Source organism: Eleutherodactylus coqui, chromosome 5 (assembly GCF_035609145.1).
Source record: "Eleutherodactylus coqui strain aEleCoq1 chromosome 5, aEleCoq1.hap1, whole genome shotgun sequence".
In the NCBI taxonomy this organism is placed as follows: domain Eukaryota; kingdom Metazoa; phylum Chordata; class Amphibia; order Anura; family Eleutherodactylidae; genus Eleutherodactylus; species Eleutherodactylus coqui.
Window position 1 is genome coordinate 253,619,669 of NC_089841.1, and position 22,923 is coordinate 253,642,591.

The 22,923-nt window shown below is 40.6% G+C and overlaps 1 protein-coding gene across 1 annotated transcript; it reads right to left on the minus strand.

Moving 5' to 3' along the window:
- Positions 1-488: 488 nt before the first annotated feature.
- Positions 489-18,075, minus strand: LOC136628530 (plasmalemma vesicle-associated protein-like). Its single transcript, XM_066604511.1, has 5 exons — positions 17,608-18,075; positions 12,636-12,702; positions 7,389-7,963; positions 3,410-3,457; positions 489-671 (listed from the first exon to the last, which is right to left on the minus strand). The coding sequence occupies exons 1-4, from the start codon at positions 17,974-17,976 to the stop codon at positions 3,410-3,412; spliced, it is 1,059 nt and encodes a 352-aa protein (XP_066460608.1). The 5' UTR covers positions 17,977-18,075; the 3' UTR covers positions 489-671.
- Positions 18,076-22,923: the final 4,848 nt, after the last annotated feature.

Here is a 22,923-nt window from a genome sequence, read left to right on the forward strand (position 1 = left end):
CCTGATCGTGTATAGCAAGAGAGCAGTCTGTCAATATGCTGTGGGCAGGGAGAAGTAGGCGCTGACGGCCTCTTTTACTTGGAGCTCCCTTGTGAGTCAAACTTTAAAGTGTGTTTATTCTGAAATGCCCCAGTATTTCAGAATAACACAGATACACTGTGCATATCTGTCCCGGATTCATGCTGCTCATGGCTTCAGCAGCACAGCCCCGTGTCGCCTTCCCTTTAATAAAATCTAGGCATGTATCGGTGTATTATTTCTCTCCGTCTATATCATGATATGTTTTAGAATTACAATGAGATGACAGAACACCCTTGGAGGTCTGCAGCGCTGAGGTTATAGTCCAATACAGGCAAGTCATCTGATAATCTTATAATCATTGTTATATATGTATTTAGAACATTCTGTAGTTTTACAGACAATAAACATAATACTATAAAGTTATTTCTCGTATTTGTGAATCCTGAACAACATGTGGCGACACAATCTTAGTTTATGTGACTTTATTTATGAGTTAATCAATTTTATTCTACATGATAAATGATACTGTGTGTTACTGGTAGATATAGCAAGAGTAAGACTGAGAAAATTCTGCAATGACAAGAACCCCCGGCATGGGTGGCAAGCATCGTCATCTTCATTAACATCACGCTTTTCTTCACATCTTTGAACTGCAGACAAAACAAACAGACAATCATTAACCCTTTCCAATCCAATTTGTATCCTGGTTTTCCTAGAGGGCTTACTCTTTTTCTGCCGTTATACAACAGCGCTATCTGCTGGCTAAAGCCAGTACTGCATGAGGTGACACATTGGATAGGCTCTGACAGCAGAGAGGCTGGCAATATACAGTAAGAGAACCCCGACAGACGTCTTCCAATATCGAAGCTGTACAGCCTTAAAACATAATGTCTTCAGACGTCAGACAGTGGAGTGGAAAGGGTTAATGTAATATCAGGATGTTTATAATATTAGTATTTGTATTGGTGGATTCATATATTGTTACTCAATGATATAGTCCGTATTTACTTCTGATTACATGTATTTCATATTCTGCAGCACTGTACACGGATCATAATCACCTATATCTCTGTCCACAGGGAGGTTTATAATAACATTTCCATATATCAGACATGCATACTCTAAAGGCTAAATCGTAAGAAACCCATGTATGCATTATGTGCTGTGGTGTACTATCAGTGTATACTCGGGAAAATCTCACGTCGTAGAGTAAACAAGTCTATCTAAACCGTTGTAGAAGTTTGCTTTTGACTGCCATTAACCCTTTGCAATCCAATTTTGGATTCAGAGTTTCCTAGGGGGGCGGGGGGGGGGGGGGTGTTCTCTTTCTGCCATTATACAATGGCGCCATCTGCTGGCTAGAGCCAGTATTGTGGTATGGTACATGCCGGAGAGGCCCCCCAAAACGGAGCAGCCAATAATCTTCAGTAAGAATACCCTGCTGGACGTCTTCTGACATCGAAGCTGTACAGCCCTCAATCGCAATGTCTTTAGACGTCAGACAGTAGATTGGAAAGGGTTAAAAAAATAATGTGCTGCAACTGTGCTTTTAGATAAGGCTTTGAATTCACAGTCATTGTTACAAGCCTCGCATAAAGAGTCTAACATTGACTTGCAGAAATGCTGCCTTCCAATAGTTGGCGCTGCAGAAGTATTGTTCCATCTCCCTTAATGCATATTACCCAGAGGAGCATGAAGTCTCCCACTCACCTTCTAGGTGCTCTCCCTAAGGAGAAAAGATAGCGTTCCTGACCCAGAGTATATTCTGACATGTGCATAGGCTTTAAGGGGAATCCTTTAGGTGTTTGTTGGACCGGATATGTTGGGGTCCTGCAGCCTCAACCTTATTCAAAAGCACAGTTGACAGCACATTATTTTTTTAATGGCAGTCAAAGACAAACTTACACAATTTAGATGGACTTGTTTAGCTGGACCTGTTCAAGTGTTCCTGATGAATATACAGTAAATACAGAATCTGGCCCTAGCATATTCATAGAAAGTAAGAAATCAGAATTTTCCAAATTTTTTTTTTGTTCATTTCATTTTATAGTCATATTGTGGTTTATTCAGTAAAACTGTCTCAAAAAAGGAGCATTAGCATTCTTGTTGCCACATGGCGCAATCAGAGGCCATGATTTATTTTCCAGTGCTATTCAGAATAGTTGGGCTCTGGTTGTTTTTGGCTTTTCTATGAGGGTGTGAAAGGAGAGTGGTTAAGCTACTCCGTGGGTATACAACGTTTGTTGGTGAATAGTGGTACAAGTGTACATGGGAGGTGCTGCCGGACGGACGTATACCTGTACAAGACAGGTCAAGGAGTAGACGGTGAAAGAGAAAGAAAAAGGAAAATGGCTTCAAGATGCAACGAATCCAAAAAATTATGATGATGGTACAATATAAGAAGATTTTATTAGATGAGGAGTATAACCAGCAGAAGATGCACTTCGAGGATAGACCTCTTCTTCAGTAAATGCTGGGGCATAACATGTTGGATGGCCATGGTGAGTGTTTATGTTGCTATGCCAGCACGGCCAATAGGGAAGCTAAGGGGAAAGGACCAGGTTGCAGGTAAAGTTCCTTATGTCTGAAATGTAGGTAGCTTTTCTATGAGAGTACTGACATAAGTAGCACTGTCTGCTGCAACAACTTCTACCATGTTTCCCCGCAAATAAAACTTACCCCCATAAGAAGCCCTACCCTGATTTTCAGGGGAGGGAGGTGGTGGCTTAAAATATTAGCCCTCCCTTGAAAATAAGACTTAGCTACACAAGATGAAAAGAAAAGAAAAAAAATACTCACATAGCCAGCGGCGTCTGGGTCCCTCATGGTGGTCTCCGGCGCTGCAGCAAGTTGCAGTGTAATCCTCAGCCTTGATGGAGCATTCTCTTTCTTGTGACGGGGCTTGAAATACCCTTCCTCCAGAGCTGGTGCTCAATCATTCACAGGAATTCAGTAAATTGCATCGCTGAATGGCTGTGATGGGTTAATTGAGCGCCGGCTCTGAGTGGCTGAGCAACGGCGATCGTGATCCAATGAAAGCACTCGCTTGCTGGAGGCGGGATATTCAAAGCCTCGTTACCAGAAAGAGAATGCTTGCTCAGCGCTGAGGATTACACTGCAGCCTGCTGCATGGCCGGAGACCAGCGCAAGGGACCCAGATGCCACCGGCTAGGTGAGTATAAGACACCACTCGAAAATAAGACATTGTGCCTCTTTTGGGGCAAAAATTAATATAAGACAGTGTCCTTTTTGGGGGGGGGGAACATGGCATAAGTACATTCTGTTACTGCATGTCACTTAGTACATTACTAGTCAAAACACACTGAATAAGCTTTACAGAATAATTAGTTCCTCTTCGATAACACTGTAAACTTCACATTTTTTTTACCTATTTTGAAGTCCGTGGATAGGACATAACTGGCATACGTCCCCCAGGCTGAAGAAAAGGAAACAATTAAAGTAGTAAATGTTATTATTCAATATTGATAAATTCAATTAAGTATGTGAAGTTTGAAATATTAAAAAATAAATTTCTTACAGATGAGCTGGGAAAACTTAGCTTTCACATCCACAGTCAGCCCCACACATCAATGTGGAGGATGAGCCTGTGTGCATTCTCCCCTCCTTCCTATTGTGTAACAACCCATAGATCAAGGAAACGCTATGTTAAAGGGATTGTGTGGTTCCAACTTAAAGATATGTAATGGCTGAGCATTAGTTAAAATAAAAAATAATGTATACTCGCCTGCCTTTAGCCCCCCTGGGCACTGCCAACCGTCTCCTGCTGGACACTTAAATCAGCTAGACTTTTATTTCTATATAGAAGATTTTGAGCCATGTTTCAGAAAAAAACTGCAATATTTACAAGCTGATCTGTATACAATTTTAGACTTACTTAGATTTAAAAAAAAAAAGTAACAAAAACCTGTTCAGGATGAGTTCACATGGGCGAATGCGATATCGGTTTGAGAAACAAGGACCGGTATCGCCCTCGTAAACATGCAATTCTGAATTCGAGCACAATTTGTTCTTGCTTTAACAAAAGCATCGCACCTTACGTACTTGCCATTTTCACGCCATGCAATTTGCCTGTGAGTGCAATGCAATATTTTTAAAGATCTCAAAGAAATAATGAGCACTTCCTTTCAAGGAATCGCTCCAAAATAGGACATGCAGCGGTTTTTGAATCTCGCAGCATCACTGCAATAGAAAAATTGCTGATGTGAATAAACACATTGAAATCAATGTGTTATTAACACACGTCCATATCGGATGGAACTCACGTGTGAATACTTACTTAATGCTTATTCAGACATGCATATATCGGCTGGGTTTTCACTCCCGGACGATATACGCTATCCCTCCCACTCACTGGCTCTCTGCTTCTCTCTTCCCCTCTGAGCGGTTTGCAATGGGAGTGGGCATGATGGGGGTGGAGCAAAGCTCCCGCCCCCTCCCCACTCCTTGTCCATAGCCAGCAATGGGAGTGGGCTGGACAGAGCTGAGTTTAGCTCTACCCCTCCCATTGCAAACACAGGAGTGGAGGAGAGAGTCGGTGAGTGGGAGGAAAGGGGGGACTGTTTAGATGCAAGCGTATATTGGCAGGCCGTGAAAACGCCAGCCGATATACGCTCATGGAAATAAGCCCTAAGGGCAGACTTTCATTTTTAAGGGCTCATTTTCATCTGTGCTTACATGTGGACTTTTTTCTTTCAGATCACTAATTTGCTAGTATTTCACCACGTGTTGAAATCACATGGATGGTTCGTGGATATTGTGTAAGCAATTAGCCCAATTACCAATACAGGTCTGACTATATATCAAAATATAGGTGCTCTAAACTCAAGAACTACCCCTCAGATGAGAAGAAAACCATATGCACAGCAAACAAATCCCTGTCACTGAGTGTGAACATACTGGAAGACACATAACCTTTAGCCATCCAATTTAAAAGATGTACAGAGCCACCATTTATTACATTGCATGAGTAAAGCTTATGTTTTAGTTCTGTATCTTCAATGTGATAAAACTAGGGGAGTGCTTAGTGAGGAAAGGTACGTTTTCACTGGATTCTTCACCCATGTGAGGTAACAGAGAGAGCCTACCTGATGGGTAATTAATCTAGTGGATGGGTATTTAACAGCAGCTCTGAGAATAGGGAGTGGCTCTATCTTCGGGAACAAAGAAAGCTAGTCTGTGTGAGCTAACATTGTGGACTGTAGGTGCAGCTGCTGAAACCTGAGCTAGTAGGGAGCAGCCCCAGGATAATTCTGTATAGTAGGTGCCACATAGCACGGTTCTGATTTGTTCCTGTGCTGTTTTGTTTATTTTAAAATGCAGCTGTGCAGAATAAAAATCTGACTTAGGCCGCCTGCAGACGGGCGGGTCAGATCTGGCAGCGAGAATTCTCGCCGCAGGACCCGACCACAGTGCCTGCAGGGAGGAGCACGTACTCACCCGCGCCTACCGGCCCCGGCTCTTTCATGTGCCTGCAGCCGGCGCATGTGCAGACCGGAGCCGGCGGCCAGGTGAGTGACGTTTCTGTGCGAGGCTCTGCGAGCCCCGCACAGAAATAGGACATGCCGCGGTTTGTTTGCCGCGCGACCAAACCGCGGCCGTCTGCATAGGAGTGCATATTGTAATGCACTCCTATGCAGGCTTTCAATGGCGGAAATCCCGTGGATAATCCCACCACGGGATTTCCGCCCGTGTGCAGGTGGCCTTAGGCTGCCTGCAGGCGGCCGAGTCGGATCCCCTGTGAGAAATCTCGCAGCGGGACCCAACTCACGCCCCTGCAGGGACCAGAGAGGGTCGCACCTTCTCCCACAGCTCCGGCTCTGTGATGTGCCAGCTGCCGCCCAACTGGTGCATGTGCAGAGCTGGGGCGCCAGGAGTGACATTTCTATGCGGGTCTCGCAGAAATAGAACATGCCGCGATTTGTTTTCCGCATGTATTTTCACGCGGACAAATCACGGTCGTCTGCATAGGATTACATTTTGCAATGCAGGCGGACAGGGGCGGAAATTCTGCGAAAATTGAATTGCGGATCCCGCGCTTGTCAGCAGGTTTTGGCGATCTGTTCCTCAATGTGCCCATTAATATGTGTGGAGATTCTTCTCTCCACGCACACAAGCAGATTTTATTTGTGGCCGCTGCCTGCCTAAATAAAATCACAGCGTGCTCTATTTTCAGAGAGGATACACAGGGACAGCTTTCACCGAAGTCAATGGAAGCTGTTCCTGCCGGTGCACTTATGCAATGAGCATTGCAGAAGTGCTGCGGATCCACGTCATCGCTTAGGCAATGGTGCGGGAAGATCTGTACTGTGCATGTGCGCCGGAGTGCCGGCGGCATATTCGCATTACAGAAGAAGATTTATTTGACAGGTACGCAGGGCCGCCTGCAGCGGGCAAGGGAGGATTCCGTGCGGGATTTTCGACATGGAATCCATGTGTGCCCGTGTGCATGAGGCCTAAGGCCGGTCTCACACGGACAAGTCGGATTCCGAACGTGGGAGCCTGCAGAAAAATCTGTCCCTGTCCCCGGCCAGCGACACTGTGTTCCTTTGAATATCTGTATTGCGTATGGCTGCAGCATGCACTGTACAGGTTTTTTTTTTACCACATAGTCGCTATGCAATGACACAGGTACCTGCAACCCCTCTGCAATGTCAATTGCGGATGGGCCGTGGGTTGGACGGCTGCAATGAAAGCCGTCGGTGTGGAATCCACACTAAAATAGAACATGCTGCGATTTTATCTTCGCAAGTGGACATGCGAATGTTCTATTGCTTGAATGTGTGCGGAATACCGCGGATCGTCCTTGCGGGTGACGATTGCGAATTCCGCAATTCAAACCCGGTCGTGTAAGACCGGCCTAAGTGTCAGTTAAAATATATTCCTGGCTGCTGAATGCATGTTTTGGAGAAGATAAGTGTCTCTCAACCTCAGCAAAGACAATCCTAAACTAATCTACTCACATCACACCGAGATGTTGTAATGTGTAAAAGAACAATGAATGAAGAATCCTCTATCTGATTATCTCATTACATTATTTGGCCCTTCCGTTTTAGCATGATGTGCCTATATGTACCTCCTTGTCAGTTTTGATGATGACGGCATTTTGCTCTATAGACTATACATCAGGGCATAAATATATTGAGGTTCATAGAATGAGTATGTTAATACATCTTTGGTGGATGGGGTTGAGGAAGAAATGTAATGATGTGCCACCAAGTGACCGCCATTCTCAATGAGTAAACCAAAGATGACAAGAGGTGACCTAGATAATGACTATTATTGCAACAGTCCCATATAAACAAGTATGCACATGCAGACATCTACCACCCTTATAAGTTGCCACCAACCTGAGTCTTCCGACAGTTCTGTAGTTCTTCTTCCTTTTTAATGTACTGTGAGTAAGATTTGAAAAGTTCTTCTTTTTTTTCAAACAATTCCTTCTCCAATCGCCCCTTCTCTACGGACAGATGATTCTTTTCTGAAATGATGGCGACCTTCTCTCCGCTGCATTTCTGAAAATTGACCGTTGCTCGTGCGTTGTCAGTCTTCAGCTGGCTGTTCTCAGACATGGCATTGTTCGCATCTAGTTTCAACCGTTGTAGAGATTGGTGTATATTGTTTTTAATGTCATTACTTATGGACCAGCATTTTGCAAATTGGGAGTCTTCATAGGTGTCTTCGAAGCGACTTTTCATATCTACTAGTTCCATCTCAAACTTCTCATTGATATTAGTACAATCATTTTGTTCAACTTTAATTTGACTTTCCAGGTCACTCTTCTCCCCCTGAAGCTTTTTTACTTCAGAAGTGCTCACGTTGAACTTGTTGTTAAGAGAGGAACTTGTTTGCTCACATTTCTCTTTTAGCCTGTCATACTCCCTCTGAAGAGATATTATTTCATTCTTTAATTGTAATGTTTCAACTGTCCAGAAAGAAATGACAAATATATTATACTGTAACACGGGGCAAACAAAAATATTACTATTACTAAAGAAATTACACTATCGGGCCACGTTTACCATGTGCGACACAAGAATTTAGATAATGATTTATGCACAGAGGAGGCTGACTTTGGACATTTTTCTACTCGTTTATCATGCTCTGTCAGAAGTTGAGCAATATCGTACATTATAATTTTTTTGTTTTTTTAAATCAGATAATTTTTTATTGATATTCCTTTTTCCATTTATTTTTATATGCATAAATATATTTATACACAGAATATATCATTACAAGAGATGAGCGAGCATACTCGCTAAGGGCAATTACTCGATTGAGTATTGCCCTTAGCGAGTACTTGCCCGCTCGGGAGCAAAGAGTCGGCTGCCGGCTGGGAGCGGCGGGCGGGGGAGAGTGGGGAGGAACGGAGGGGAGATCTCTCTCCCTCTTTCTCCCCCGCTCCCCCCTGCTCATGGCCGCAACTCACCTCTCACCCGCGCCGGCACCCGAACCTTTTCTTCCGAGCGGGGAGATACTCGCTAAGGATAATACTCGATCAAGTAATTGTCCTTGGCGAGTATGCTCGCTCATCTCTAATTATTACCCCACCCAAACAATACAGTCAATCATGACTATATTTAAGCAAATCATAATCACCCTCACCCCCAACAAAAAAAAAGTAGGCATATGCAAAAAAAAAAAACTAACTCCACTCCACCTTCTCACCTCTCTCCATCACCGCCTGCAAATCCCATTAGCTTTTCTATGATACCTAAATGAAATATTATATATATCAGACCGTCTTTCCCCAAAGTTCCTCAAACTTAGTCAAACAGCCTTTTTTTATATATATATACCCTTTTCCATAGATATAACCTCTCCTACTTTTACGACAAAATCTCCTACTGTCGGGGGGGGGGGGGGGGGGGGCAGGTTGCATCCAACAAGTAGTAATCAACTTCCGTGACTGATACAATGCTCTCTGAATTTCCAAAAGAGTATGCCCATCAACAATAGCCAGTATACAAACTGTGGGATTAAAAACAACATCGACAAGATATATATATTTTTAATTATAGTACCCCATTCCAAAATTCACACAAATTTTACAGAATCTCAGACCATATGCATAAAATTTGCATCATCCATATAACATTTCGGACAGTATGAGTTTAGTCTAATACCAATGCTAAACAACTGTAATAGAGGACGATAAATCTCTGCACTAAATATAACTGTGATACTTGTTGACTTTCAGATAGAGATATCATTGGAATCATACACAACACTGCGGCCTGTTTATCTTTGATACTGGGGCCTAAAACTTTTTCCATTTTTTTTTTTTAACCTTTATTGGTAATAGCTGTAAATAGTAAGAAAGTATCTGTCTATATAAATAAAATATTACACCCTTCATAACTCCAGGGCACCCAAGAAAATTCACCATAGGGTTTTAAACCGTAAGCACAGATACTCACCAGGTCTTAGCAGCCAATGCATATCATAACTGAAAGAACTGGAAAAAATAACTATGGGGAACATTATGAAGTTCTTTAAATTGTTCAAAACTATAAAAAAGATCATCAGAATGTATCTATTGCAAAAAGATTACCCCTCTCTTCCTCCATGGGGAAAGTCTCTTCAACTTAAAAAAAAACTCTGGCAATTTAGGGTTCCTCCAGAGAAGGGTGTGTGTATATGTATGTGTGTGTGTGTGTGTATGTATATATATGTGTGTGTGTGTGTGTGTGTGTGTGTGTGTGTATATATATATATATATATATATATATATATATATATATATATATATATATATATAGTAAAACCGTATAATTGCAATATCTGCTTAAATTTATTTCAGAATTTAATCAATAATATAATACTTTGATATAGACCCTTCTTTCCTCTTTTCATCCCTCTCTCACATACCGTTATATGGAGTTAAAACCTGTCATTTTAGAAACCAACCTGTCATTCAATCCCACCCCATTTCTTTCTTTCCACCTCTTCAACTATTACAATTGAGACATCAAAAAATATATCTAAGCATTTGGGATTGCCAACCCTCCACACTACATATACCTTTGAAGGGTCTCCAATTTAATGCTAGCAGATTTCTTGTTCCATAATAAACTTCTAAATATTGTTTGGAGTATATACAAATTTCATGATGGAATCCAAACTACAGAATTTTAAATTATATAAAGGAATTGTGGCATCAAAACCATTTTGATAAGATTTTCCCTAACAAATCTGAACAATGGGAAGCGATTCCAGACCTTGACCTTATTCTCAAATTTTACGTACCAATGAAAGCAAATTGGCAGAAATATGGTTCTGAGACTTAGAAGATACCACAATTCCCAAACATTTTAATTCCTTAACTATTTGTAATTGTGTATATTCCAATGAATAGTCCACTGGCAAGGGATCTAAAGGAAGAATCACAGATTTTCCCCAGTTAATAGTAAGACCCAGCATCTTACCAAATATATCCAAGATGGACATAATAGAACCCATTGATTTACTCACATCCCCCGTATAAAACAATGGATCATCTGCATATAGTGAGATACATTTCTCCATACTGCAATTTAACTATATCTGGTGATTACCTTGGCAATCGAGCGCATGGCTGGTTTTATAAGGCAAAGAGAAGAGAGGACAGGCCTGCCTTGTTCCCCTCTCCTACACCATCCATCCAGAAATACAACTATTTACTCTCACTCTTTCCCCTGGCATTGAATAGAGCAGTTTAACTCATGCCACACATTTCTCACCAAAACCGATACTATGAAGAACAGCCCAATTGTAGTTCCACTCCACACTGTCAAAAGCTTTGGTAGCATTGCCTGAAAAAACAGCCTTGATCCGCCTGAAGATTCAGATATAACTTCCTTAAATTAATTGCAGAGTCTATGCCTTGGCTGATGGTGAGAACATAAAGGGAGTCACCTATCACAATTAAGTCTCAGTTGCTCAATCACAGCCATCTGGTGATCACGGTGGCGATTAAACAGTGATAACACACCTGTGAGGATGTGGTCTTACATACTGGAGGCCACATGAAGGGATGCATGTTCAAATTAATAGTTAAGGGCCAAACAATTTTGTGTAACGATGCAAGCTGGACATTAGATAGCAGAACGTGAATTTAGCTATAATAGTTACCTTTCCTGGGTGCTAATGGTGTTTCCTAGTACTCAAACACCCCCAGGACTAGGGATTCACCAACAGATGACAGGAACAGAATGGTGGATGATAATCCGATCACAATGACAGTCAGATAATGGAGAAGATCATGTGAACGGGCTGCTTCCAGCTGGTTGAAGTAGCTCATTCACACTATCCTTGGTGCGTGCTTTTAAGCTTTCATAGGAGCCTATGGAAAGCACCCAGCAAAGATAGGACCGATCCTATTTTTTTTGCGCACCACGGAGCTACATGTGAACCTATCTTCGTTAGGTGCACGCCGTTTCACGCCTAACATTCTCTCATGTGATGCTTCTGCAGGAACCTATTGTTTCCTTATAGAAGCGCATTCTGTGTGCAGCTAGCAGCGCAAAAGTTACGTTTGTGTGAACGAGGCCTAAGGCGACACTTCCAATGCTGTACATCTACAGTCGGGAGCTGGAAGTGTTTTAAAGGTGTTGCGTGGGACTTTTACTATTGACCTGGCACACTGCAATCATAAATGATTGTTCGATCCTGTAATAGAATCTGAATCATAATACAGGTTACCACGGGAGGTGGTGAGTTCTCCTTCATTGGAAGTCTTCGAAAAAAGGCTGGGCACATATCTGGGATGATTTAGTGATCCTGCACTGAGCAGGGGGTTGGACCTGATGACCCTGGAGGTCCCTTCCAACTCTACCAGTCTAGGATTCTATTTATGATTCCACAATCTGAATTGGCCTATGTAAAGACACAGTAAATGAGCAGCAATCTCAGTTGATGCTCCTCTACCAGCGCAAATTGCTTAGTCTGAAAGAACCTTAAGTCATTGTTTAGTTAGTCTCAAAAAGTGACCTAAACACAAGATCAATCTGGTGCAAGGCACATAAACCAGTTCTTTGGCACAAATTGAGACCGAGTTCTTTAGTTCAGTAAATCTCTACCATTATTCTTTCATTTATGTCTAACATTGCACTAAATGTTGCTGCTGCAGACGGGACATATTAACCAAGCCATTTCTATTGCCTGTGCAGCGTAGTAACAGTATATGAAAGCCTGGTGTTTGAGTAGGTCTTTAATAGTATATGCTCTGTTTCTTTATGGTGCTACCATAGTGATGCACTGAAACATAAAACTGAGTATTACAGATAATTATATTTCTTTGTATTCTGAATGGCAGCATGATGGTGGTGGAAGTAGAAGCTTCCAATATATTTGGATATTGTATTGGATTTTTTTCCCTTTTCATCAATCATCTCAGATGCTAAGCACTTTCACTTTATTAACTTTTCATGGTGCAATGCCAAATTTAGTCAAAAGGGATATCACATTTGATTTATGTTAGATCAGATCTACAGATCACTATGTACAACATTATACTGATGGAAAAGAGCCATCAGCAGTCTTAATTACTGGGAAATCAAACATATCAAAGTTCTAGGTAGAGAAAATGTTCTATTTACTCTGAATCCGTTACTTACCCATATGGGTTAGGTTGCACCGATCTAGAGCATTTGGGAAACCTGGACACAGTGGTATAGATGGGGGCTAATAATAAAACATACAGTGGGCATTAATATTTATGGATAGAAATCAATTAATTATTTTCTCATAAAGAAAAACAAAAGACGTGTAATACTTATGCTATAGTGAATTGCATACGTTATATGCCTATTATCACACAGACGTACCTAACAAACATACACATTCTAAAACAGAGCTGGAAAGCCTATCAAGACCTAGACTATTTTATAACAACTTGTATGTTCCTGCTTCATGTGTTGGTCATAGATGAACTGTCTTGTGTATGACTTTGTGTATATTCAGACTGGGCTTCTCCAGACAGAGCTCTTTATTTTAGGGGATCTATGTGATCCACTTCTGAAGGCAACATAATAGCTACATCTATATCTCTTAAACAACTTAGCTGCCAGATTACCCCCTGTGTATACAAAAGAAAACTCCTGAGTCCTACTGGCTCATCTTACTGGCTGAAGGGATTCATGTGAGGCCTTCTTCTGGCTACTCAGAGTCTTTCAAATGTATCTGAGCAGTTGTAAGGAGCCCTCACGTGAGCCAGAACGACAATAAAAATTGGCAAGATGGGTACGTTTTCAGGTGTAGATATTCTCATCTCTTGTCAATATCCTAAACTAAAGAACCCTGTTAAGGCCCATTTACATGCATTTGACTGAAAGATTAAAATATTTTGCAATCTATTTGCCTAAATTGTTAATGGCCAATAATGGCCACTAACAATTTATCTTCATTTGCATGTAAAAGGGCCTCCAGGAGCTGTTTGCAGATCCCAGGGTGTGATTAATCACATCCCCAGCCGTGCACACAGCTGCATTGTTCTGCTTGAGGTTGATTAGAATGTTATCTGCCAGCTCCCGTGGAGATAAGAAGCATGCGATCTACTGAGAGATAAATCTGTTCACTTGTCTCTTAATAGAGGAACGATGGATATTAAGTTCACCTTAGAATCATCGTTCAAATGAAAAATGCACAATGCCCGTGTTTACATGTAACGATTATCGCTCATTTTTGGTCGTTTTAACAAATTTTGCGCAATAGTCATTACATGGGCATTTATAGTTACAGACTCTAGTGAAAATTCATTACACTAGAGAATTTTGTCAGGAGTTCAAGTTGCTTGTGCTATGAAACAATTAAGTACATGTGTTAAGGCCCATTTAGACAGGATGAATGTTGAGCAAACGATGCCTGACACTTGCCCCCACACATACTCGCTCCCAAGCTGTTGCAGCGGAGCTAGTATCTCTGGCTTGCTCACAGAGAGGCCAGCAGAGGAGGTGGGAGGCTGCAGGAGATTTCTCTCCTCGCGCTCCCCCGCCCCTCTCCATTCACTTAACATAGGGGCCGTTCAATACTGAATGGCGCTATTTACACTGAACGCTCATTGTTCAGCTCCTCATCCATCATTTATGCTGCATAAACGATGGACGATAATCGCTCAGTGTAAATAGCAACCGTTCAGTATTGAACGACCGCTATGTTAAGTCAATGGAGAGGGGTGGGGGAGCGCGAGGAGAAAATCTCCTCCAGCCACCCCGCTACGAGCCAGTGATACTAGCTCCTGTGCCACAGCATGAGATATTGAGTATGTGTGGGGACGAGTGTCGGGCATCATTTGCCCAACATTCGTCCTATCTAAATAGGCCTTTATTGCGTGTGCATCCTGTCACAAGGAAAGCTCAATCAATATCCTTAAGACTTTCATTCACAACTGAACAGGCTTTTTATCCCATCTGCCCCTTTGTGACAGACCAGGATGTCTATTGTCCCATGATAATGAAGTTATCAAGACACAGGAGATAACATTGTTCCTCCAGTTTCTCTCAATCTGCAAATCCCAGGCTCTAATGGCCATTTTCTTATGGGATGATTATCATTCATGTTCCCTCAGGAATGTGAATGATAATCGTTCCGTGTAAAGGCATGCAGCGACTGAATGAGAATTGGTCAGTTGTTCAGTTTCTGCATGCAGTTCAGTGTAAACAGCAGTTGTACACTTTTGAATGACTATCTGTTTACTATGAATGGAGGCGGCGGGAAGACAATGCTCCCCAGCCCACTCCCCCTCCATGCTGGCTGTCCTGTAAGCGATGCCAGTGATACTCGCTCCTGTATATCAGCACAGGAGCAAGCATCACTGGGATGAGCTGCTGGGCATCATTTGTCCAACAGCTCATACTGTGTAAATGGACCTTGGAAATGAAACGCTGCAATCAATCAAAGGAGAAATTAACAAATGGAATTCTGAGTTATCTAAGAGGTTTAGCCCAAAACCAGTTATGTTTTTGGAATCGAAAGTCAACCGTGAGTTCAATACATCCACTCCCGTAGTTGTCCCTTATTGTTTTTGGAACCGTTCTGCATATATATTGTTTTTTCCTTACCCATTTTGTATATTATCTCTTTTAGTATATTTTTAACCAAGCACCAGTAACCTTTTTAGAATATAGCTTAAACTTTATTAGTCTGTCCTTGTCCTCTAAGCGATCTATAACCTCAAAGTGTGTAACTGTGTTTGGAAACTGGAAAGCTCCATAATCCAGATAGGTCAACCACCTTGGTTCTGCTCGCTGTCTGTCAGAAATGGTCAGTGGTGAGAATTGTTTTGGGACATGGAAGACCGTGTTTGGTTGTGATTTAAGCTCCATCTTGCATGAGTGCAGGATCTGGGGAGCTGGGAGTCCGTTTACCCTGTGGTCTACCCCGGACGCCGTACGTCACAAATTGGATGATGTCAGCCCCGTAATCATAACAATTGCTTATGAAGTAGATAGCATTCGTTTCTCAACCCTGCAGAGGTAATATATTGGGAAAATTCACTGAAATCTTCTCTATTTATCAGATCTGTATGGACAGGATTCAGCCAAATCGGGCCAAGCAGCTCTCCAGATTTGATCCGCGTTTTCTGTCACTGTTACTTAGATGTGAGTGAAGGGATTAAATGTGAAATGTGAAGCTTCAGGCTTTCAATTGAGTTAGGCTGTAAGAAGCCACATTTCTTTTTATTTGCTAAACATATATTTCAAATGAAAATACATTTTAAATGTCAATAAAAATGTAGACATGATGCCACCTATTAGACATAATAAAAAGTCAGGATCCCTGGACACCATTCACTTGTGGTGGTCACTGAGAAAAGAAATGCAATGTTATTCTGCCTGTCCATGGGCGATAATCCGGCTGTGGGGAATGCAATGAACGCTCTCCATAGCATTGCTATGAAGGGCGCTTCCCCCCCCTGTCCACGAGTGGAGAATCATAGGGATTCTCCGCTCGCGGGTGGCAAATCGCTGCATGCTACGATTTGCCACGATTCTCCGCTGTCAGCCTATCTGTGCTATAAGGCTGAACGCGGAGATCCGCCTGCAGGCTCCTGCTCCCACGCGGCAACACCCGTGGACAGGCAGCCTTCTCACAAAGCTACTGGGTGTATCCATTATGTAACACACTTAACTTATTTTAGTTACCTGTAAAACCATGCAACATTTGAATCATGAACATGAATAATATGATAAATGGAAACCAGCAGCCTCTTTGTTCATGGACACAAATGTGACAATGTCACAGCCCTTCCATGCTACTAAAGACACCTAAAGCCTTCGACTATTGCTTGGCTTTCAATTTCCCATTATACCAACCAGAATAGAGGGGTGAGGTTTAGATAGAGTGGAGTCTGGCTATTTTACCAGACTGACCAAGCTTTACACAATACTCATTTTGACCACATACAGGTATTGATATATATTTTGTATATTGTCACTCTTTAACTACCCTGTTTTTCCTGAAAATAAGACTGGGTCTTATATTTATTTTTGCTCCAAAAGATTTGACTTTTTTACTTGTATAGCTGCCTGGACACTATTTAAATTGACCTTTTTTTAAATTAACTATTACTAGGTCTTATTTTTGGAAACCTGACAGAACTCTAATGACCTCCAAGACAGTGGGATCCATCAGGACTTGTTAGGCTATGTTTTAATTGGTGGTATATCTCTCTCAGCTGTCATGACTGTATTAAGGACAGACACCTTAGTGTTCAAAAATCAAGGACAGTCAACATTTTTGTGCTGGCAGATAATTATAAAAATGCATGACAATTAAAATATATTACTGTATAGATGGTAGTATGATTGTATCTATAATTCTTAGACAACACTTTAACCCATCTGAAACAAATAACATGAAGTGTAAAATTATAAATTTATGATCACGAAGGCCAAGTCAACAAGTCAGCAGTTTTACTTAACTTTGGTGGTACTGTCAACAGAACCCATAACATGTAACCAGACCTAGTACTAACTATACTTCCAATAAAGTTATAGCATAGTGCCAACAGAATAGTACTTATCTCCCATTCTATATAGAGAAGAGCCTATTGTTGCTGTAGAACAGAATGGGTGAACAGACAATACAAGACCAACATAGTTATATCCAAAATCAGCCCAATGTCTTTTGTAGTTCTGCAGAAGCATCTCCAGCTTCGATGACATTCTTGACATTTGGACATCTCCAACACTGGCCAAAAGTACAATATTTTTATGAATCTTTTGAATTTACTTAAAGTCAGCAAGCCTACCGCCATGCTAAACATATTATTTTATCATTATAGAAAATATTTTTATATTTTATTTTGTACTCGTTTTTTTTTGTAATTCAGCTCAGATATTAATTTATTATAATCAAATACCAAAGTTTATCGAGGTCCAGCAGACATGTAGGGCCATTTGTCACAATCTTTTCAAGGTGTGTATTTGCAGATACATACATTAGAGCCTTCATGTTTTATTTTAGTACAGATATTCCTGGAAGTAATTAAGTTAATCATAACAAATATATAACTAGCTTTATGGCCCGGATTAGATCAATCATCAGTCATTAATAATAATCGAATATACATAAAATTCAGCTACTCACCAGAAAGGGTTTATTTCTGGTTCCGTTATTCAGTACTCTAAGAGCCGTAGTCAGTAGGCTTGAGCAGTTTGTATTTACTTTCTCCAGGCTGGCGAATTTAGCTTTCAACTGATCGAAATTCTTAGACACCGAGCTGTAATCGGTTTGCAGGTCTGCGTAGCGATTTTCTAAACTTTTCAGCCGAAGTTCTGTGCCAACATGAGCGTTTCCATACAACATGAACAGAACCAGACCAAGGATGATGAGGAACTGGATGATAGATAAGAAAAAGAAGAAATATTTGGTATAATACCAGCAGCCTCTGTGCTTAGATGTGAGGATATCCTTGGACTCCAATCCAAACTTTGCCATTGCATAGTTGGGGTCCATGCTGGTTCTCAGCTAATGCCGTGCTCTCTGGGCACTGACCGCAATCCGTAAACTGCGAACCTTCCTCGCTGGAGTCTCGCTACATTTGGCAGTCCTTACATTTTATCTAGAAGAAGGTTGTAGGACAGGGTGGGGTCAGTCTCAATAAGTTTACAGACTTACTGTTTAGATTAGTTTTTTTCTAACTTCCCAAGTCTAACTCCTTCCTGTTGCTCAGGATGCATCCAGCTTCCTCAAATATGTCATAACAGTCATGTGAAAAGACAGCTTTATTATTGGGTGTCTATTATATAGACGGCACACACAAGCAAGCTATAGGATACCAATCACAGCTTGACCCATAATTATAATAATATGCATTATATATCTACATATATGTGTGTGTGTGTGTGTGTTTGTGTGTGTGTGTGTGTGTGTGTGTGTGTGTGTGTATATATATATATATATATATATATATGTATGTATATGTGTGTGTGTATATATCTATATATATATATGTGTGTGTGTATGTATGTATATATATGTATATATATGTGTATATATATATATATATATATGTATATATGTGTATATATATATATAATGCATATATTTATGTATATTTAAAGATTGTAAAGCGGAAATATTTTATTTTGGCATTTTTTAATCTAGAGAATTTCATAATCCTGCACTTTTATTTCAGCACCGGACAGCAATAAATAGTGGAATTTTACGGGTTCAAAAGCGCAAGACTGAACAATTATAAATTAGGAAAGGCAACAGCGTTATAGCTACATATTTTGATTTACATTTTTCTTTCGGGTCTCCTCAAAGATCTCTACTTTTCATAAGTTTATACTTTTTTATGGCAGATTAACAAGGATATCAGATAATTTGCCATTACATGTAATATATCTTTTGGATAATTTCCCATCCTGATGTGATTGTAATTTATGTAAATATATCATAATAAGTTACAAACATAGATATAGTTGACATGGGGATAAGCGAGGCTATCGGCCCTGGCCCACTCGCATGATAGAGCCCACCTGATGACCCAGACAAACTCAACTGTATTGCAGTTTTTGTGTGTTCTGGTCCTTTGAAGCTCCTCTGTTAAAGCCCATTGGCACGTAGTGATTATTGCTCAAAATTCATTCAGATGACCGAAAATAAAAAATAAAATCCATTGTCCAGCTATTGAGAGATAAAGCAAACACATTTATCTCTCAATAGACAGCAAGCTGTTATCTTACACTAGTCAGGAGGTAACAATCTAATCTGCTGACAGCCTAGAGCAGAACAATGTAGCTGTTTGCACAGCTAGGTGTGTGAGTAAACACACACTGGGCTCTGCAAACAACTCTTGGAGGTCCTTTTACATGCAAATGAAGATGATAAAGTGTTAATGGCCATTACTACTTTATGCAAATAGATCAGTAAATCTTTCAATCTTTTACTCTTTGAAAGATTATCTTTGCATGTAAATGACACTTTAGTTTCATGTGAAGATAAGAGACCAGTTTAACCTGTTTATGTGAACAATACATTACTCTCTCATTTCATATGGGGGTATGGTCCCTTCCCTAAGGAGGTTTAAAGACTGAAATCCAAGTAGTGTCCTCCATCTTAAATCTAGACAGCTGAACAGCAGATAATACACCTACCAAATGGCAAACCTCTCCATCATCCCCCACACTGTGTAAAAGCTTTAGGCAGATGTGGAAAATATACTGCAACAACCTACGAAGTTAATGAAGTATGATGCTCAAAAAGGAATCCTCAATATAACAATATGACCAAACTAGTGTTCTTTTATTTTAAGAATGATGTATTGCATGGGCAATAGTCTGCGGAATATACAAACCATGCATAGACGTAATGTAGATTGGCAAAAGGCACCTGCTCTCCAAATGCCCTGTTGCATGTTTTGCTGCTTGCTTTTTCTGACAGCAGTTAGGTAGAGAGGCAGAGAGCAGACCATATGTACAGTACATACCTTAAAAGGGGTTATCCAGCCTTGTAAAAATGATGAACTCTCTTTAGGACAGGCTATTATTATCTGATTAGTTGGGGTCCGACAGTTGGCATCCCAAGTGATTAGCTGTTTGAAAATCCTGTCACGTTCGTGCAAATTTACAGGTTTGAAGCAGGGTCAAAATTATGTAAGAATTGAAGTGACTGCAGCACTGGCCCTTTAAGCAGCTGCCAAGAGAGAATCTACCAATCAGATGCTGATGACCTATCCTAATACCAGGCCATCAATTTTTAAAGGGCTGCATAACTCTTTTAAATGAACTAAGTGAGTTTTAGTGTTTATAAATGGAAAATACAGTTTTGTATTCATTGTCAATAAAGGTATTGGTCGTGTAGTTGTGGCTTATATATAAAAATTAGGATTTATATGATTACAGTTGCAAGAAAAAGTAAGTGAACCTTTTGGAATTTCCTGGATTTCTGCAGATAACAACCAGACCACATTAGTAATCTAAATTACAATTATACGCAAATACAATCTAACTGAACTAATAACACACAAACAGTTGTACTGTTCATGTCTTTTATTGAGCGCATTGAGTGAACATCCATAGTGCAAGGAGAAAAAGCAGATAATTTATTTCATTTAATAACTTGTAGATACTCATTTACAGCCGCCATACAGCCTTTTTACAGCAGACATTCGTAGTACTTCTTTTGATGCCTTTTTATGGCAGCACTTCAGAAGACGTTAGCATTTCTGTGAGCGCTGCTGGGCCAATGCCTAAGGCTATTTTTAACATCCTTGGCGCTGGGTAGCGATGAGAGACCAGTAGTGTTTGCCTATGATCGCTATAACCTATTAGATGGCGTGGTCAATGATTACCGTGGCACTTAGGTGGAGTGGAGCCCCCTCCTTCATCCCATCACTCCATGCTCATGTAATTGTGGAGTGCTGATGGGTGCTATCACAGCTGGAGGCCAAATAGTAGTCTGTGGGCTTACAGTATACGGTGGCTTATAAGGCCCAGAAAAGGGTCTAATATGCCCATTTGTCATTGAGAAAAATGACAGCTATACTTAATACAGTAGTGGTGGTAGTGCAGTGTATTATGTAAGTGATCAAACGAACGCGTTCATGTTCACTTTTGGGATAAATAAATGTAGTTAAAAAATGGCTAAAAAACTCACTATGTTTCACTAAAACCTATTTATTATTGCAAAATCACAGATAATAACGTGCCCTTACAGAATTGGTATTGCTACATTCGAAATGACCTAACTATGTGCAGAATTTCCATATTCAGGAGAAATTGAGTAGCAAATTATATGGTGTCTTTTTTCTTTTATTGCCCTTCATGAAATGAAAAATATGGGGCTCAAGATGTGCATTAATGGAAAAAAATTGTAATTTTTCTTTTCATGGTTCATTGTTAACAAAATTCATCAGACACTTGTGGGATCAAAATGCTCACTGTACCCCTTGATAAATTTCTTGGGGTGTATATTTTCCAAAATGGAGACACTCTTGGGAGGTCAACTGTTCTGGATACTACGGAGTCTACAATAACGCAACATGGTGTCCAGGCATTATTCCCACCAAATAGTGCCCTTCCCTTCTGAGCCTTATGATCTGCCCAAACAGGTCATGGCCAAATATAGAGCCTTTCCGTAATTGGGAGAAATGACTTAGCATATTTTGGGGTGAACACTTGAATATTTATTCTCCATATCCGCAACAACAGCATATGACGTGTGTTTATGTCCCCTGTTAAGAAAACAGCAGTATATGAAGGCCAACAGCAGAAACAGGGGTTTCCTGTAATGAGTGTATTAATCACAGTGCAAGATTTCGTAGAAATATCCAGGAAATTTCTTGGCAGCGGAGGGGGAGGACGGCTTTGCAGAAAGCAGTAATCTGTGTTAGATGTGTTATTATGAGCAGTTAAAGGGAACCTGTCACTTCCTATAATCACATAAGCAAAGTTATAGTTTTTATAGGATAGGTCCTGCTGAGTCTGGGGGTGTCATTCTTATACTTACTGGACTCCCCGCTTCCACACTGTCCGCCCAGGAAGTCGGCACATGGTCAGTCAATATGACTCTTTTCATTCCGTCCACTCTATGGGAGTGCGGGCGCATGGAAAGAATGAAAAGAGGCATACTAATAGATGGTACACTGAGTTCCTGGGGTGACAGCATGGGTATGGGGAGTCAGGTCACATAAAAATTATATCTCTAGACTCACTGGGACCAATTCTGTAAGCACCATATCTTAGTTACTTCTGAATAGGCTAAAGGTGGTCTTACATAGTAGATGGAAGTAGGACAATAGTTCGGCTAAACAATCGTTTTCATGACTCAGCCATACACATTTTAGCTCATATTGGCTGTTTCAGTTCTTCAAGCAGGTTATAGTTGTTCATAGTGATACTGGATGATGGGTAAGCAATCAAGTCTGGGGAGATTTTGTAACAAAAAGAGCATTGATGGATACAAATCACTTTTTTCCAGGTGATGGCGGGCTGTAATCTATCAGCTAAATTGATTGTTCATTGTTAAATTTTACCCAACACACAAACATTTTGCTTGAAAACATTTATTTTGATGAACTTTAGAAAAATGTTCCTGGCCACCGTAATGTTTTGGGAGTTTTTCAGTAAAATATCCTATAAACTATTGTAAGCTGATGTATAGACTTCATACAGCAGGATATTACATGTTGTATGAGTATTTGCTGACAAACCTTGAGAAATCTGATTTGTGGGTGTTTTAGATGGAACTGCTCTTTACTAAAATCTAGGCATGTATCGGTGTATTATTTCTCTCCGTCTATATCATGATATGTTTTAGAAATACAATGAGATGACAGAACACCCTTGGAGGCCTGCAGCCCTGAGGTTATAGTCCAATACAGGCAAGTCATCTGATAATCTTATATACAACATACCAGACAGAATGCTTTAGTAAATAATCATTGTTATATATGTA

Excerpts from the sequence above, each read along its gene's own strand:
- LOC136628530 (XM_066604511.1), bottom strand. The coding sequence starts at position 17,976 with ATGGACCCCAACTATGCAATGGCAAAGTTTGGATTGGAGTCCAAGGAT. Across the intron at positions 12,703-17,607 it reads CCAGAAATAAACCCTTTCTG|CCCCCATCTATACCACTGTG; the intron begins GTGAGTAGCTGA and ends TTTTATTATTAG. Across the intron at positions 3,458-7,388 it reads AGAACTGTCGGAAGACTCAG|CCTGGGGGACGTATGCCAGT; the intron begins GTTGGTGGCAAC and ends CCTTTTCTTCAG.